Genomic DNA, 17,619 nt, shown 5'->3' with positions numbered 1-17,619 from the left:
AAGCTAGCAAAGGGGGAGGTTGCCACCTCCATAATATTCCAGAGAAGCAACTTATTTTGTAGGACATTGTAAGTCTGTAGTACTGACTCCAGTGCCAACTTTGATTCTGAATAGAATTCGTTTATAAACATCTTATTCAAAAAAAAAAAAAAAAAAACCAGTACACTTTATTAAGTAAATGGATTGTAAGTGACAGAATTTAAAGTGTACTTTTGTGAAGGTTTGTGTGAAGACGGAAGAAATAGTAGAGGCGTGCGTGCGTGCATGTGTGTGTGTAAGAGAGAAAATATACATAAAACTTACCATCAGTGGCATTTAGTGCATTCACAACATTGTGCAATGACTGTTGCTGTTTAGTTCCAGAACATTTTTATTACAGGGAAAACCCAGCACCCATTACATAGTGTGAGCAGGCCTTGTGATCTTTTGCCCGCAGTTCTTCAGCCAATCCTGCTGCTTGTTGGTGCGTCTGGTGCCCATGCTCTCCAGGTACTCAGACCTCGTCCTCTTCTTCCTGACCATGTCTTTGGCAACTCACCGTAGCACTGCAAAGCTGCTCTCTGTTCTTGCCCAGGTCTTTACAGAGCTCGCCCAGGAGGTAAGGACTGTTCATGTGAAGCACCCTGGTGCAGCTACCCTTGGTAGCCATTAAGTGCTTGCTTTCACAGGCTTTTATTTAGGACATTCACAAACAGCTGGAGGTCATTTGCTCTCCCTGTGGATTTTTTAGGGCTTTGTCCAGCACCCTTTCACTATGCCTGTTTCCACTAAGGTCTTGGAACCTGCAGGTCCCCCGACTGATGAAATCCCTAAACTCCAGAGGCTATCCCTAACCTTAGTCTCCTTGTTTGTAAAATGAGATCTGCCCACACTCCTTAGCATTTTTGTGAGAACTACCTTCAATTGAATATACTTTTTGTTTTATTTTGATTTCCTTAGTATTCTAAGATTTTCGCCAAATCTAAGTACAATACTCGTAAGAGTCACTTGAAGATAGGAATTTACAAATTAAAGATGGGCTTTAGGCTTCTTATAAATAGTCAAGAGTTCTTAATTCTGGGTAACTGGAATATTAGAAAGGGTTTAGAAATGGAAGACAAGCCCATGCAGTGTATGTAGAGGACGAATGTGTGTATTTGTTGAGTAATAAATAAATGAATGTCTTATTTGCTCCTTCTGTCTGATGGGCACTGAGCCGATCTCACATCTCATCACTCCTTGGAAAATATACCATATGCAAAAGAGCGGTAGGACAGTGTATGGTGAGCATACCCTGAGATTTGGGTCAGTTCTATTTGTCCACTTGTGCTGTTGCTCTTGTCTGACAGGTTTTAGAATGACTTTGGCCTGTGTTTTGGAGTGGGGTGTGGGGGTTTTAATATAAGCAAAGTGTTGGGAGCCCTTCCGCTATTCCAGATGTAGCTACTGTGAGTGATGTGCCCTGCAGAAGGACCTCTGAATCTCTGCCTCGTACAGTCATGTTCTGCCTGTACCTGAACCTATTTTAAATGTTTATTTATTTTTGAGAGAGAGAGAGATAGAGAGACAGAGCATGAGCAGGGGAGGGACAGAGAGAGAGGGAGACACAGAATATGAAGCAGGCTCCAGGCTCTGAGCTGTCAACACAGAGCCTGATGTGGGGCTTGAACTCACCACAAGATCATGATCTAAGCCGAAGTCGGGCCCTTAACTAAGTCACCCAGGTCCCCCTCAGTCAGCTTTCTAAGAATACATGTCCTGATAGTGAGTTTGCCTTTCCTTTACGTTTTTAGGTATCCAGATTGTATTCATATCCTTTCTGAGTAGTCCTGAGGGAAATTGAAAGTAGGTTAGACTCAGTGCTAAGATAATAGATCTATGTCATAATTATAACACTTAATCCATGGAAAGCTGTTTCTTTGTAACTGAGTCACAATCGGTATTTGCAGGTTTGGGATCTTAATTCCTTGTTAGTTGGCAGCTTATTTTTTAATACATTTCCATCCTCAGATTGACAACTTGATAGCTTGTTGATAAAATTCCTGATTGAGAGCCACTATTTTTGTCTACGGCCGTACCACCCTGAACTCTCCCGATCTCATCTGATCTCGGAAGCTAAACAGGGTCGGGCCTGGTTAGTTCTTGGATGGGAGAGAGCCACTATTTTCTTCTACTTGTTTTTCTATTTATTTTTGTCCCACATGCTAGCAGTTGATATTTCTTTCCAAACTATTTTCCAACACGAAACAGTTTTGTTAACACTTGATGAGTGTTTCTGTGTCTGACCTATTCTTGACTCTAGCCCCTATACTGTGCCAGCCAGGTGCCTTGGCAGAAAACAGTTGAGGCTAGATGTAGCACCTACCCCAGGAATGATAGATTTAGCTCAAGAGTTGAAGGAGGGGCATATTCTTTTTATATTAAAACTAACATTTTACTTGAGAAGCACCATACCAAATTTTCCTCAATTTTTGAAGTAAAAATGAAACCTGTTGTGGCATCTGTTTCAAGTTGCTGAACCTCCAGGGTTACATGTCTTGTCTCCCTCTTCTTTCTCCTCTTAGTCTTACTAATTTGAGAAGTAAATAAAGAATGACAAAATCCCTTTGGGATTTAGACACTGAGAGGCTCTACCCTTGCTCAATGACTTACTCCTAGGTGCTGTCCAAGTATAATTCATTAAGAATTTTGTCTTGCCAAATGAAGAATCACCACACACTAAAAGGCCTCTACAGAGTCAAAACCTGATATGTTAAATCTGATGTCAAGCTTTGAAACTGCATAATAACTGTTATCGAGGAGGAAAACAATGTCAAAAGTTTACTGTATATATTCCCATCAGATTTAAAATATTGAGCTAAAAAAAGCTAATAATTTTTTTTTTTGTATCAGGACTAGAAATCCTTTTGTTTTTGTTTTTGTTTTGTTGTTTTAATTGCTTTTGTACTTAACTGTTCACTCTTATTTTTAAGGGATTTTGCCTGCCCAAAGAATTCATGGAAGATTCAGCAGGAGAGGGAGCAACTGAGTTCCATGACTATGAGGGAGGTGGAATTGGGGAAGGTGAGGGCATGAAGGATGTGAGTGACCAGATTGAAAATGAAGAACAGGTATGTTTTCATATGTGTGAAATACACATACAGTTTACAGAAGCTCACCCCCATTTCCCTTTGTTTTCAATATTAAATTTTACACATCAATGTTTTTACTAAGTAATGGTTTCAATCTGTGATCCATGGAACCCTAAGAATACTAAAGCTTTAGGGAGTCAGGTATAAATAAGCCTAGAGAACAAGGAACTTTGCAGCTCAGTCATTAGTTATGGCTATAATTTGAAAGGGAAATGATTGAGGCGCCTGGGTGGCTCAGTTGGTTAAGCGTCCGACTTCAGCTCAGGTCACGATCTCGCGATCTGTGAGTTTGAGCCCCGCGTCGGGCTCTGGGCTGATGGCTCAGAGCCTGGAGCCTGCTTCTGATTCTGTGTCTCCCTCTCTCTCTGCCCCTCCCCCATTCATGCTCTGTCTCTCTCTGTCTCAAAAATAAATAAACGTTTAAAAAAAAATTTTTTTTTTTAAAAGAAAGGGAAATGATTTAAACTTTTGGTGTTTAATTTTTTTTAATGTTTATTCATTTTTGAGAGAAAAAAGAGCATGAATGGGGGGCAGAGAGAGAGAGGGAGACACAGAATCTGAAGCAGGCTCTGAGCTGTTAGCATAGAGCCCAATGCAGGGCTTGAACCCATGAACTGCGAGATCATGACCTGAGCCAAAGTCGGATGCTTAACCAACTGAGTTACTCAAGCACCCCATTAAATTCTCTTATTTTAAATGGGGAGGTCTTTGTTGATGATTTTCTGATGTGTTTTTGGTAGTGGTTCATTTAAAGATAAAAACCGTGGCTATTTTAAGTGACCACTGCATTAAGTAATAATGCCATTGTTTACTCTTAATAGGTTTTATTGTATGTCTTTAAGACCCATTGAAAAATTTTAATCTAATCCTCTTTTGGTTGGAATGAAGAATGTTTTTGAAATAGATGGCTTGGGCTAAGATTTATGCAAAGGACAAATGAGTACCGATTCATAGGGGCACTTGTATCCCAATGTTTATAGCAGCATTTTCAACAATAGCCGAATTATGGAAAGAGCCTAAATGTCCATCAACTGATGAATGGATAAAGAAGATAAGGTTTATATATACAATGGAATACTACTTGGCAATGAGAAAGAATGAAATCCTGCCATTTGCAACAACATGGATGGGAATGGAGGGTATTATGCTAAGTGAAATAAGTCAGAGAAAGACAGATACCATATGTTTTCACTCATATGTGGAACTTAAGAAACTTAACAGAAGACCATGGGGGAACAAGGGGGAGAATAATTTCAAACAGAGAGTGAGGTAAACTGTAAGAGACTCTTAAATACAGAGAACAAACTGAGGGTGGAAGAGGGAGTGGTGCAGGGAAGAGGGAAAAATGGGTGATGGACATTGAGAAGGGCACTTGTGGGGATGAGCACTGGGTGTTGTATGTAAGCAATGCATCATGAGAATCTATCCCCAAAACCAAGAGCACACTGTATATGCTGAATGTTAGCTAACTTGACAATAAATTATATTAAAAAATTAAAAATTAAAAAATAAAAATGTTTTACTAGAAAAAAAATTAAAAATAAAGCCAAGGGGCACTTGGGTAACAAAAAAATGGTGTGTGTGTGTGTGTTGAGAGAGTGTGAGCAGGGGAAGGACAGAGAGAGGGAGAGAACTCCAAGCAGGCTCTGCATTTTCAGTGCAAAGCCTGATGTGGAGCTCGATCCCATGAACTGTGAGATCTGAAATCAAGAGTCAGATGCCCAATGGCCTGAGCCACCCAGACACCCCTGTTGGCTTTTTTAAATGCGTGTCTCATTTGGGAGTGATTTTTTTTTTTTTTTTATGTATTATTATTATTAGTCATTTAGATTTATCAACTGTGACTTGAAGATTAAGAGATAATGGAATTTCTTTTTAGCGCCTATATTCTAAGTCTAAAGCAGACCATAAATTTTTATTTAAGGTGTGGTTATAACTATTAGAAATAAAGGACCAAACCAATTCAAACTTACTCTCATCCTTAGAAGGGAAAAGTGGAAAAAAAAGCCAAAAGTGTGGTAGAGCTCTTTTTAAAATTTTTTTTAATTTTTATTTTTTTTAACGTTTTATTTATTTTCGAGACAGAGAGAGACAGAGCATGAACAGGGGAGGGGCAGAGAGAGAGGGAGACACAGAATCGGAAGCAGGCTCCAGGCCCTGAGCCATCAGCCCAGAGCCCGACGCGGCGCTCGAACTCACGGACCGCGAGATTGTGACCCGAGCTGAAGTCGGACGCTTAACCGACTGAGCCACCCAGGCGCCCCAAGCTCTTTTAATGCATAATATATTTCTTTTTTATTTGCCTTTTCTCTGTTTCTCAAATTTAACTTTGTCAAAAGTACTTTTCTCATAGGAAAATATTAAAGCCAAAAAAAAAAGAAAGAAAGTAGAAAAGTGCAATCCAATGTGAAAAATATTGAGATAAAAGCTATCAGAACAATTTGGTAGTATCTCATAGATTTTGAATTGTGTGTATTCTTTGACCTAGGAATTCCATGTTTCCTGATAGAAATGTTAATGTTTTTTACTCAAGTATGTTCACTATACTATTATTTATAATGGTGAAAATTATAAAAGAATCCAAATATTTATCAGAGGGAATTATTTAAATTGTTACCATCCATGCAGAATAGCATTATAATTTAGAATGAGGTAGATTTATATGTATCAGCATAGAAATATATCTAAGAGACATTTTTTGAGTTAAAAAAGAAAAGTAGAATGCCAGCTTGTGAAGCAATGATCCATTTTTGTTTAAAAAGATATTGGGAGGCAGATATTGCTACAGATTGCCTTTATTACTAAATGCTTATTGGTGTATTCATGGTTAAAAAGATGCACCAGAATGTCACTGATGCTGATTTCTTTGGGAGGAGGTTGGTGGTGCCATGGGAAACTAACTCTTTCTGTTTTGCTTAAAATTCTTTTAATGGGATTTTATTATTTTTGTATTTAAAATTTTTTTTTTTTCAACGTTTATTTATTTTTGGGACAGAGAGAGACAGAGCATGAATGGGGGAGGGGCAGAGAGAGAGGGAGACACAGAATCGGAAACAGGCTCCAGGCTCTGAGCCATCAGCCCAGAGCCTGACCCGGGGCTCAAACTCCCGGACCGCGAGATCGTGACCTGGCTGAAGTCGGACGCTTAACCGACTGCGCCACTCAGGCGCCCCTTATTTTTGTATTTTAAAAAAACATTTTTAAAAATCCAACCATAATGAAAGAACAGTCATGAATCTTTGGCCCAAATATCACCTAGAGTATATAGAAATATATAGTTTAAGGGAAAGTGGACAAAACTACATTGAGTTACTGTCTATGAGAGACTAAAGTGATAAAAATATTAGAGATATGGGGAATACAATAAGAATGAATTTTTATCCTTAAGAATTCATATTTTTTGAGACTGCATATTCTTGTTAAATCTGGATTTTTTTAAACAATTCACATGAAAAAGAACAAAATTCTGTATTCTCTAATCACAGCGCAGTAAAACTGGAAATTATAGACATATTAAAGCAAACTAGAAATTGTTTGTGGTTGTCTCTTTTGGTTCTCTTTTTTTCTCTCCCCAGAGATAACTTTATACCATTAATGTTGGCATTTAGGTATTTCTATTTTATTTAGAGCTAAATAAACATTAGCAAAGTTATAATGTTTATGTTTTCTATAATACTTTTTGATATAGGCAGAAGATACACTTCAGAAAGGCCAAGAAAAGGATAAAGAGGATCCCGACTCAAAACCAGACATTAAGGGCGAGGATAATGCCATTGAGATGTCAGAAGACTTTGATGGGAAAATGCATGATGGGGAACTTGAAAAAGGTTTGAGATTGTCACTTCATTCTTGTTTTTAAAAAATACTTTATCTAGGAAATTACATTTTCCCAATAAGGAGCCTATTATCTTTTTTAGCAAGTTTATTACTCTGCATAACTGCAGATGAAAACATCAGCTATATGCATGTTTCATCACTGTCTCCATGGAGGCAGAAGTCTATAGTCCATTCTGGAGATTCTTCTGAGCAAACTGAGACATTGACTGGTATTTTGGCTGCCTCATGCACTATGTGCAGTGACTTCCCCTTCAGGGAACCTTGAAGGAACAAGGAGAGATGTCCCTAACAGAGCTTGGCTTAAAAGTAAATTGTTCAGGGGAGCCTGGGTGGCTCAGTTGGTTGAGCCAACTTCGGCTCAGGTCATGATCTCGCAGTTTGTGAGTTTGAGCCCCACATCAGGCTCTGTGCTGACAGCTCAGAGCCTGGAGCCTGCTTCAGATTCTGTGTCTCCTTCTCTCTGCCCCTCCGATGCTCACACTCTGTCTCTCAAAAATAAATAAACATTAAAAAATTAAAAAAAAAAATGCCTCCTTAAAAAAAAAACTTATATTAAAAAAAAGTAAAGGGGCGCCTGGGTGGCGCAGTCGGTTAAGCGTCCGACTTCAGCCAGGTCACGATCTCGCGGTCCGTGAGTTCGAGCCCCGCATCGGGCTCTGGGCTGATGGCTCAGAGCCTGGAGCCTGCTTCCGATTCTGTGTCTCCCTCTCTCTCTGACCCTCCCCCGTTCATGCTCTGTCTCTCTCTGTCTCAAAAATAAATAAAAACATTAAAAAAAAAAAAATTAAAAAAAAAAAAAGTAAATTGTTCAGGGTAGTTTCTTAAAAAATCTTTTTAAAAATTATAAAAATAGTAGACATTTGTGACAGATGACTTGGAACAAAAGTTCAGGAGTAAAATATCTATATCTACATTTGTAAAATAGATATCTATACACACACCATAAATAGTTCTATAGTCAGCTTTTTTCATTTAACATATAAACATTCCCCTGTCATTACAATTTGCTTGAGAATATGATTTCCTATAGCACATTGTCATCCGTTGTGTTTATACCATAATTCAGTTCTTACCCCTAAATTTCTCTCCAGAGCTTAATTTGAGATAATTGTGTCTTCTTCTAAGTGAAGATCTTGCAGAAATGAAAATTGACCTTAGAGTAGAAAAGCATATGCTTGCCTAAGCAGCATAAGAATATAACCTTTGTCACAGTAGACTGAGCAAAAACAATTGCGAAAAATTATGATTTAGATGTGTGATTTTAAAAGATGGTCAAAATAGAAGTGTAGAGTATGTTGGAGATGGGGAGGAACCTTGGACATCATTTCACAGACAAGAAACCAAAGCCCAGTAAAGTTGCTGAGTCTCATAATGATGAATATCCTCCCCACCCCCCAGTACCAGAAGTAGACATCCTGACAGCTGTTCCATCACCCTTCTGTTTATTAATATCACACATTACAGACTTCTTTTTTCCTTCAAGTAGTTTGCAAAACACAGTAGGACTGCTTCAGGAGATCTAAAGGCATCTGTGTGTACAGTGTTCTGTAAATGCAAGCAGTAAATCTCAGGTGGGGCACTTGCCAGGTGGTGGGTCCATGCCTCTTCTGCACATGGCCCAGTCAGTTCGGGGATTTGCCTAACCTCAGTGCCTTCCCTTACAGAAGAGGATGATGGGAAATCAGACAGTGAGGGCGGAGACCTGGATAAACAGATGGGCGATCTGAATGGTGAGGAAGCTGACAAACTTGATGAGAGGCTTTGGGGTGATGACGATGATGAGGAAGATGAGGAAGAAGAAGACAGTAAAACTGAAGAAACAGGACCAGGAATGGATGAGGTAATTAAAAGATTCTCCCCACCCTGTAGTCCCCAGCTTGAGAGGAGACCTTCTTCCAACCAGCTACCACTCCCTGTCATTTACTGCTCTTCCTTTTCTGCCTTTTTTTCTTTCTTCCATCCTTCTTTTTTTTCTTCTTCTTTTTTTTTTTCTGTCTTACTTAATTGAACTCAGAGCTAAAAGAATGGTCTGACCTGGGCCATTCCATGTGTAATGGAGGAGGAAAATTAAGGAGACTGTGCAAATGCTCTGATTCTGCTGTTGGCCACTGAACCTCCCCAGCTCTCTGCTTAGGAGAAATCAGGGCTGGGTGTGACACTGCAGCAGCACAGTGTGACCCACCCCACTGTTCACACACCTGCTAATACTGCTACCATCTGGATGAAGCCAGAATGTTCTTTCCAGGTCATGGAGGACACCCTGTCAGCTGGATATTTCCAGAGGATAGGCTCAACAGACAGAGATTGTACATGTCTAAGAGCTAGTTTAGGTAGAATCAACTTACGTGAAAGCTGTTTCTTAGATTGAGAGTAATGATTTTGTTTTTTCTGCCTCTGATATTTAGGAAGATTGTGGACTTGTTGCCAAAGACGACAACTTGGATGCTGGGAAGTCAAACAGAGATAAAAACCGAGATAAGGAAGAAAAGGAAGAAGCAGAAGTTGCTGATGATAGACAAGGCCAAGACAAAATTAATGAACAAATAGATGAGGTAATGAGGATTTGAAACCAGTCTGCTCCTGATTCAAGGTCAGGGCTCACAGCTCCTGGGAGTCTCAAGACATTTTTTTTTTCCCCTATTCATCATTTTCCCATTGCCTCATAAAAGAACATGTTACAAAGTCTCTCAACAGAACATAAAATATCGAACTATTGGTTACTAATGAGGTTGTCTTGATTCTGTTTGGGCTCATGCTGGAGTTTGGAAGCTAAGTTCTGTGATTCTTTTCTATATATCTTCTCATAAATTTCCGTTTCCTCTTGAAGTTAAGTAACACAGTACCTCTTATCAGTGGAGAACCTGCACAGTAAGTGAGGTTTGAAAATCCAACATGAAAATTCTAGAAACATCAGTAAAATTCCAACATGTGGGAGAAATTTTAGGGAAGAGATCTTGTATTCTCCTAGCGTAAGTGCTTAGAGCTAATTATTTGCAAATGCTACTTTTTAAAAAAAAATTAATTTTTTCCTGTTCTCTCCATTGTCAAAGAGGGAATATGATGAGAATGAGGTGGATCCTTACCATGGCAATCAGGAAGAGCTACCAGAACCTGAGGCCTTGGACCTTCCAGATGACTTGAACCTGGATAGTGAAGACAAGAATGATAGTGAGGACACAGACCAGGAAGAAGGAGGTGTGTCTTTCAAAACCTAAAGAGACCAGTTCAACTCACTGAAAATGAGCAATAACCTATTTCTTCAGGCCATATTATGGCCAAGTCATAAATCGTGTCTGGTCAGCCCAATTCCAATTTGAGAAAATTGTTTGCTTTTTTTCTATAATCTTTCTCACCTGACTAGACTTAAAGCTTAATCTGAGAAGAATTAAAGTAAACTACCTGGTGTTTGTCATTAATTTACCCTCCTGTCCTGTGTTCTAGTACTGTAGAATCCGGGTGGTGCTTCATTTCCCCACAGCTGTCTCCTGATGGCCTGCCTTATGGGGTGATGTGAACACTGCAGTCTGGGTATATCCAGGCCTCTTAAAGAGCCTTGTTACAGCTTTCTTAGGGAAATGATTGTTTCAGTTAATGATTGCTGTGCTTATGTTGTGTGTTTAGTTTGGAATATGAAGTCATTTTAGTGGGGTATGAAATTGAATAATCAAAAGAAATCACATGGCACTTGACAATAATCTGCCTGTCACCCATTGTTCAGTTTGGGTGACTTCCCTAGGGAGAGCTTTCTCATATTGGAAGCATTATATAGTGCCCTGTAACAGAAGGTCCCCAATCATGGTGGGTATCCAGACAAAAATATGAGCTAGCCTTACTATGCTTCATAATGAATCAGTTACCTATTTAGAAAACCCATTAAAAAAATTTTTAAACACCATATTGTTGGTGGGGGGGCGGGGCGGGCACCTGGGTGGCTCAGTTGGTTGAGCATCTGACTTCATTTCAGCTCAGGTCATGATCCCAGGGTTGTGGGATGAAGCCCCGCTTGTGTTCCATGCTGAGTGTGGAGCCTGCTTAAGATTCTCTCTCTCCCTCTGCCCCTGTCCGTGTTCATCCATGCTCTCTCTCTCAAAAAAATAAAAACACAAAACAAAACAAAAAAACCCCACACCTTATTGGAACCAAATTAGCAAGTTATAAAAGAATAAGAGGTATCATTTATGTAAAAACTTAATACAATACTATATATTATTAATGGGTACATCAAATGTAGGAAAACATCAGAATAAAACACAACTTCAGGTTATGGTGACTTCAGGTTAGGAAGGGCAAACACCTCCAGAATCCAGATAGTTGTACCCAGAATCATTTGTTTCTTAAAAACAAGTGGCAGAAGGGGCGCATGGGTGGCTCAGTTGGTTGGGTGTCTGACTTCGGCTCAGGTCATGATCTCTCAGTTTGTGAGTTTGAGCACCGCATCAGGCTCTGTGCTGTCAGCCTGGAGCCCACTTCAGATTCTGTTTCTTTCTCTCTCTCTGCCCCTTCCCTGCTTATTCTCTCTCTCTCTCTCTCAAAACTAAGTAAACATTAAAAAAAAAAAATTTTTTTAAGTGACAGAAGTTTGGTACATATATGGCAAAATGTTCACATCTATTAAATCTAGTAGGTGAGTATATGGGTCTTTTTATTTTATTTGGTTTTGCTTATTTTATAATATTTATTTTTGAGAGAGAGACACACAGATAGCATGAGTTGGGGGTGCGGCAGAGAGAGAGAGTGAGACACAGAGTCCAAAACAGGCTCCAGGCTCTGAGCTGTCAGCAAAGAACCTGATGCGGGGCTCAAACCCACGAAACGTGACATCATGACCTGAGCCGGAGTCAGACACCCAACCAACTGAGCCACCCAGGTGCCCTGGCTCTTAAGATTTTAAAATGCATTTTCCATGTTTAAAGTATTTAGTAATTAAAAAACAATAAATTAGTGAACTATTTAACCAGAATCATTTGGTTGAAGATTTGATAAGAGGCTTTCCTCATGCTAAGAACAAGTCTTCACTCTTTGAATCTCTAGCTTACTTTTTTTTTTTCTTCATTTTCATATAACTTTATTATAGAAGGAAAAGAAAATCTCCCAAAATCTATAAAGGCCAGACTTCTTACATTAAATTCTAGCTGACTTTTTAAGCACTGAGTAAGTTGTTGCCTCAGAGGTCATTTCATTACCATATAATTTTGGAATCTGACTTCAACCTTAAATTCAACAAGTAAGCCAGCATGAAATTAAGAAAATTAAAGAATTATTTGCTAACAAAGTGACTGTGATTCTGAAGTGTCCAAAGTATAGGAATGTTCTCTTAATAAATAAAACCTTTCCAAATAAGATTGTTTCCATTGAATGTATGTTGTACTTTCTATTTATGATAAAGAAGGATGTCTACCAGTTATTCCCAAGGATAATGTCATTTCCTATTTTTGGTCTAAAATGTCCCTATTGTGGCAGCTCTCAGGATTTTTTAGTGGATTAATTACTTAGAGTTTGTTAATGGAATGCACCATCCAAACAACTGTATGTATGTAAAATATTAAGTATGGTTTAGAGCAGGTGTGGACTAAACTTTTTCTGTAGAGTCAGGTAGTAAATATGTCAGATTTTACAGGCCATAAACTGAGACAGGGGTTGCAAAAACTCTACTCTGCTGTTGTAGTAGTGTGAAAGCAGCCATAGACAATACAGAATGGGTGGAGTAAACACATAAGGAAATAGATATGGCTGTATTCCAGTAAAACTTTATTTACAGAAATATGTTGGCCAGATTTAGCTCTTAGGACATAGTTTGCCAGTTCCTGGCTTGAGACTAATAAACACTTGTGTTAACTCCATCCCATGTTAAATCATGTTAAATTTGGTGTTCTTTCTTTTTGTTGTTATGTATCCAGAAGATAATCCTTTGGAAATTAAAGAAAAGCCAATGGATACTGAAGAAGCAGGTCATGAAGCTGAGGAAATAAAGGAACAGACCGAGGCTGACCACAGTGAAGGTCAGAGTCAACCTGAACCTGAAGAAGGCCCCAGTGAAGATGATAAGGGTGAGGGAGAAGAAGAGATGGACACAGGAGCTGATGACCAAGATAAAGACACTGCTGAACATCCTGAAGAAAACTCAGACGATGAGCGTCAGTCTCTGGAGGATAAGGACAAGGAAGCCAATGAGGAAAGTGCAAACAATGACGTTCCTGTTGACCAAGGTCTCCAGCCCCAGGTATTGTAAGGTCTTTGGCTTGTCTCATGTTAAAAGTAATAGTGAGGAAGGGGCGCCCGGTTGGTTCAGTTGGTTAAGTGTCCAACTTCAGCTCAGGTCATGATCTCGCAGTTCATGAGTTCAAGCCCCACGTTGGGCTCTGTGCTGGTGGTGCAGAGCCTGCTTGGGATTCTCTGTGTCTCTCTGTCCCTTCCCCACTTGCCCTCTTTCTCAAAATAAATAAATAAACTTAAAATAAAAAAATAGTGTGGGGGAGAGTTTACCTTATTCCGATCAGAATCTTTTAGGATACTTCTCTATCACCAGGTGGCGCTGCTGAGCAGCTTTGTTTCTGTTTAAGACCCTTTCTGGCCATTACCCTCCCTGCAGTCTCCCCATGGTGAGCAGTGGGGCACCTGCCAGTTGTAGTGGTCCCCTACCTCATATTCTTCCCCCAGCGCATTTTAATGTGGTGTTTGCTTACCCTGCAGAAGCAGGAAGAAGAAGAAGAAGGGAGCGGGGAGAACTCTGACACAGAGGAGCAGGTGCCAGAGGCCACGGAAAGGGAAGAACACGATTCCTGCGGGCAGACCGGGGTGGAGAGTGTGCAGAGTGCACAGGCTGTGGAGCTGGCTGGGGCCGCGCCCGAAAAGGAGCAGGGAAAGGAGGTGATAGGCCCTTACTGCTTCTGCCAGCTGCCTCTATTGGGGGGCGGGGGGGGGTCTCTGTTCCCTGTGTGAAATCACAACCCATTTAGCTGTAGTTGGTTTATGTGTGATTTTGTTTTGTTGTTGACATCTAAAAGATCATCTCTCATTCTTTGGGAAATGATCGGATACCTGATTTTATATGCCTCTCAGAACAAACCCTAGAATATTTGCTACACTGTATTTAAGTATTGTGCTTAATGAGAAAAAGCTATTAAACTCATAGTTCTTTGTGGGAGAACAGGTTCATGTTAATTTTTAGAAAGCTCCCAAGGAAAGAAAGGTTGCATTTAGACTTCATATAGTAATAGGCCTCAAATAGTGTTTCCTTTTTCCTTGCTGTTCACCAGGCTCTAAAAGTTGTAACTTAAAAAGCAAAAGCACTTCTTTATTTCTTGAGCCAGAGTGATATGCTGTGTATGGCCACAGTCCAGGTGACTGGCATGCTGTGGAGAGAGCACTGACAGAGGACCTGCTCTGGTGACTCTCAACAGCTCCTTAAGCCTCATTGAGCCCAGTTCTCTCACCAGTAGTAACACCTGTTTATACTTCTTGTGCCCCCCTCCACCACGTTTATTGAGCACCCATTAGGTGATGCTAAGCATTTTCATTACTTCAGGTCCTCACAGTAGTCCCGTAAGATAGCTGGTTAGTGTTCTTACGACGTTCTCCATTTTGTATTTGAGTTAAGCTGCAGTAAAGTGAAATGACAATCTCAAGGGTGTACAGCTGGTTGATGGCAGAGTCTGGTTTCTAGTCGAGGTCTGTCCTGCCTTCAGAGTAAGCCATTACAATCCTGGAAACAAGGAACTAATCAGCCTTACATAGCGAAGTCACTCAAGAGGGTAACATATCTGGATATAGATGCTCCTGTTTTTGCCCACAGGCCAGGCCTTAGTCATGGCTCAGCTCTGGACCAGGGAGGCAGGTATATCATGTGACTCTGAGAGGAGAATAACAGAGAAGCTATGCGAACTACAGCCCAGTAAGCAGGTGTGTGTATAGCATCTTCCACCCTCACTCTCTCATGGCTTGGATTTCACAGGAGCACGGGAGTGGAGCTGCAGATGCAAACCAGGCAGAAGGCCACCAGTCCAACTTCATTGCTCGACTGGCTTCCCAGAAACAGACCAGGAAGGACACACAGGTCTCTGTCACTCTTCAGCGAAACTTAGGTGAAGGCTGCATCTGGAAAGGATGCGCTAAGTGTAGTGGTTTTTTTAAAAAAAGCCACGTTCCCAGGCTTTGCCGTCTCACCAAACCTGATGATAGCCTCAGCAAGCAGATCAGGACCGTGGGGCTTTCCCATTGGAACCTGGGGCTTCTTCCCCATGTGGGTGCATGTACACACACACACACACACACACACACACACACACACACACACTCCTCCTTATTCCTGTTATGCAGCCTAAGAGCCAGTTGTTGGGTGCTGTTGCCTAGGACTAGCCAGTCTTTTTTCCACCGTCATTACTCTTCTGTGTTTTAAAAATTAGGTTTTTTAAAACATGGTATAATTCATGTACATGATTTATGAAATTCATATATAAAAACAGTCCCCTAAAAAGCTTCCATCTTATTCCTGTTTTCAAGTCACCCAAGAGTAAATTGGTGCTACCAGTTTTATTTTAAAGATATTTTTGCATATGTTACATATTTCAGATAACAAAGTATATCATAGACATTATCCTGAATTTGTGTATAGATACATGACCATTCTTCTTAACTGGCTCGTTGAATTCCATTTTTGTATGGCTGTACGTAATTTAGTTAACCAGCCCCCTGTCGATAGACATTAGTTTTTTTGCCATTACAGACAAACCTCTAATGAATTTCCTCATATTTCCCACAGAGTTTCAAGAGGAAACCTGGACAGGCTGACAATGAACGCTCCATGGGTGATCACAATGAGCGAGTGCATAAGCGGCTGAGGACTGTGGATATGGAGAGCCACAGTGAGCAGGGACCAGCCCAGCCCCACGCCCAGGTGGAGGACGCAGATGCATTTGAGCACATTAAACAAGGCAGTGACCCTTATGATGCACAGACGTATGGTATGGTTCAGGGAAGGCTTCTCCTTTGCTCACTGACCTCGCTGAGAGTTTATGCTGTATTACTGTGTGCCCAGCAGATGAACAAATCCATCTTAGGGATGGGAAACGGCTTTTTAAAATGTTTTCTCTCTAGTTCGAATTATGTGGGAATACAGTTTGTTTTTGGTATAGAGGTATCTGTAGACAAGTGCAGTTTTCGGGGTCTGGTGTAAGTCTTTCATATACCCTTGATAACAGCTGCCCGCATCCAAACCTAGTGCTTATCTCTGGGTTTCTGAGACGTGGACATTTCTTCATAGTCACAGTGAGGTCACTTCCTGCAATGGCAGGAGCTGTGAACTAGAAATGTGTTTTTCTTATAAGTGAAAAGGAAAAAAAAACTCCACATAAGAAGGGAGTGGTCAGTCATTACTCAGTCTCCTTTTTTAGTTCTCTTGGTGACTTCTTAATATTTCATTCCTAGTATATAAACTCATGTAGATAATATTTATCTTTGAGCACAGTTTCAGAAATGATTGCTCTATCATGAATTACCTTTTTTCTCTGTCTTCACTTTTTAGAAAAATAAAGCAGTAATAATAATTTGCTACCATGAATTGAGCTCTTACTTTGTACCAAACACTGTACTGAGCCTTTGCTGCATGATCATGGAATTTTTACAATAATCTTAAGATCTACGATATTTCCATTTTATAGATGAGCACACTGAGGCCAGACAAATTTAAGAACTTGTCCAAGATCACAGTGCTTGTCTTCATCGTTGGCCTTTCTGTGTCCTGTGTTATACTCTTACTCATTACAATATCTCCACTCATAACTTGGTAAAGGAGGATAATTCCATTAGCTGCTCTGAGTCATGTGTCCTCCCTGTTTATTCTGGTTCGGTCTCTTGTAATAGCAGTAAAAACCTAGCTAAGCATCCTACTTTTGTGGTAGAGAATAGGCGGTTACATCAATAGGTCAGTAGGGCATCACAGACCAGCCAAGCACTGTGTTCATGCCATATAGTTGGTCAGCAGGAGAACAGCATTAGTAAGATCTCAGAAGTGAAAAGTGAGAAACCACACCCACACATGTTCTATGTGTCTGTATGTTTTATTGGCAGATGTGGCCAGCAAGGAGCAGCAACAGTCTGCAAAAGATGCCAGCAGGGGTCAGGAGGAGGAGATGGAGGACACTTACATGGACACAGAGGAGGAAGAGCTCCAAGCAGCAGACGCAGAGCAGCTGAAGCCAGAGGAGATCAAGTCGGGGACCACAGTGAGCCCCGGTGGGTCCTATGGTGAACAAATCCCTCCTACGTTCGCTTACAGTAGTCACTTTCGTGTGGTACCATCTGATCTGGTGGTTCTATCTCCATCCTGACCCATAGTGTAGGTGTTCATTTGCCTATGAAAATTCCACTCTATCTCAGCTAGGAGTCAGAAGGTGGAGGAGTGACGTTGGAGACATTGTCCTGCAAGGAGACCTCAAAAGCCTGAGTTCTAGGCAAATGCCATCACTCTTCTTTAAATATGTAGAAGAAAAAAAATAGGACACTTACTTCAGTTATGACAGGAAGACACTTTTGATTATTAGACAGATGTTTTCAATTATATGAAAATACTCAATTTTAGCATAAAATGCAGTAAAATATTTAGAGAAATAGAGTGGGGAAAATGCATGTGTAAAAGTAACCAAATTTCTTACATATAGTTCCATTTCATAGTTGA

General features: G+C 40.3%; 1 protein-coding gene across 1 annotated transcript in view; it reads left to right on the top strand.

Annotated features, from left to right (window-relative positions):
• MDN1 (midasin AAA ATPase 1) overlaps positions 1 to 17,619 on the top strand; it is a 174,349-nt gene that overhangs the window by 146,184 nt on the left and 10,546 nt on the right. Inside the window, exons 83-93 of the mRNA XM_045499022.1 lie at positions 437 to 598; positions 2,952 to 3,089; positions 6,799 to 6,937; positions 8,612 to 8,787; positions 9,353 to 9,499; positions 9,998 to 10,142; positions 12,845 to 13,167; positions 13,638 to 13,814; positions 14,899 to 15,000; positions 15,706 to 15,907; positions 17,013 to 17,177. Coding sequence (XP_045354978.1) covers positions 437 to 598; positions 2,952 to 3,089; positions 6,799 to 6,937; positions 8,612 to 8,787; positions 9,353 to 9,499; positions 9,998 to 10,142; positions 12,845 to 13,167; positions 13,638 to 13,814; positions 14,899 to 15,000; positions 15,706 to 15,907; positions 17,013 to 17,177 — 1,876 coding nt within the window. The remainder of the gene's footprint in view (positions 1 to 436; positions 599 to 2,951; positions 3,090 to 6,798; positions 6,938 to 8,611; positions 8,788 to 9,352; positions 9,500 to 9,997; positions 10,143 to 12,844; positions 13,168 to 13,637; positions 13,815 to 14,898; positions 15,001 to 15,705; positions 15,908 to 17,012; positions 17,178 to 17,619) is intronic.

This window comes from Leopardus geoffroyi, chromosome B2, assembly GCF_018350155.1.
Source record: "Leopardus geoffroyi isolate Oge1 chromosome B2, O.geoffroyi_Oge1_pat1.0, whole genome shotgun sequence".
In the NCBI taxonomy this organism is placed as follows: Eukaryota; Metazoa; Chordata; class Mammalia; order Carnivora; family Felidae; genus Leopardus; species Leopardus geoffroyi.
The sequence above is the reverse complement of the archived record's forward strand: the minus strand, read 5'-3'. Positions and strand labels throughout refer to the sequence as shown.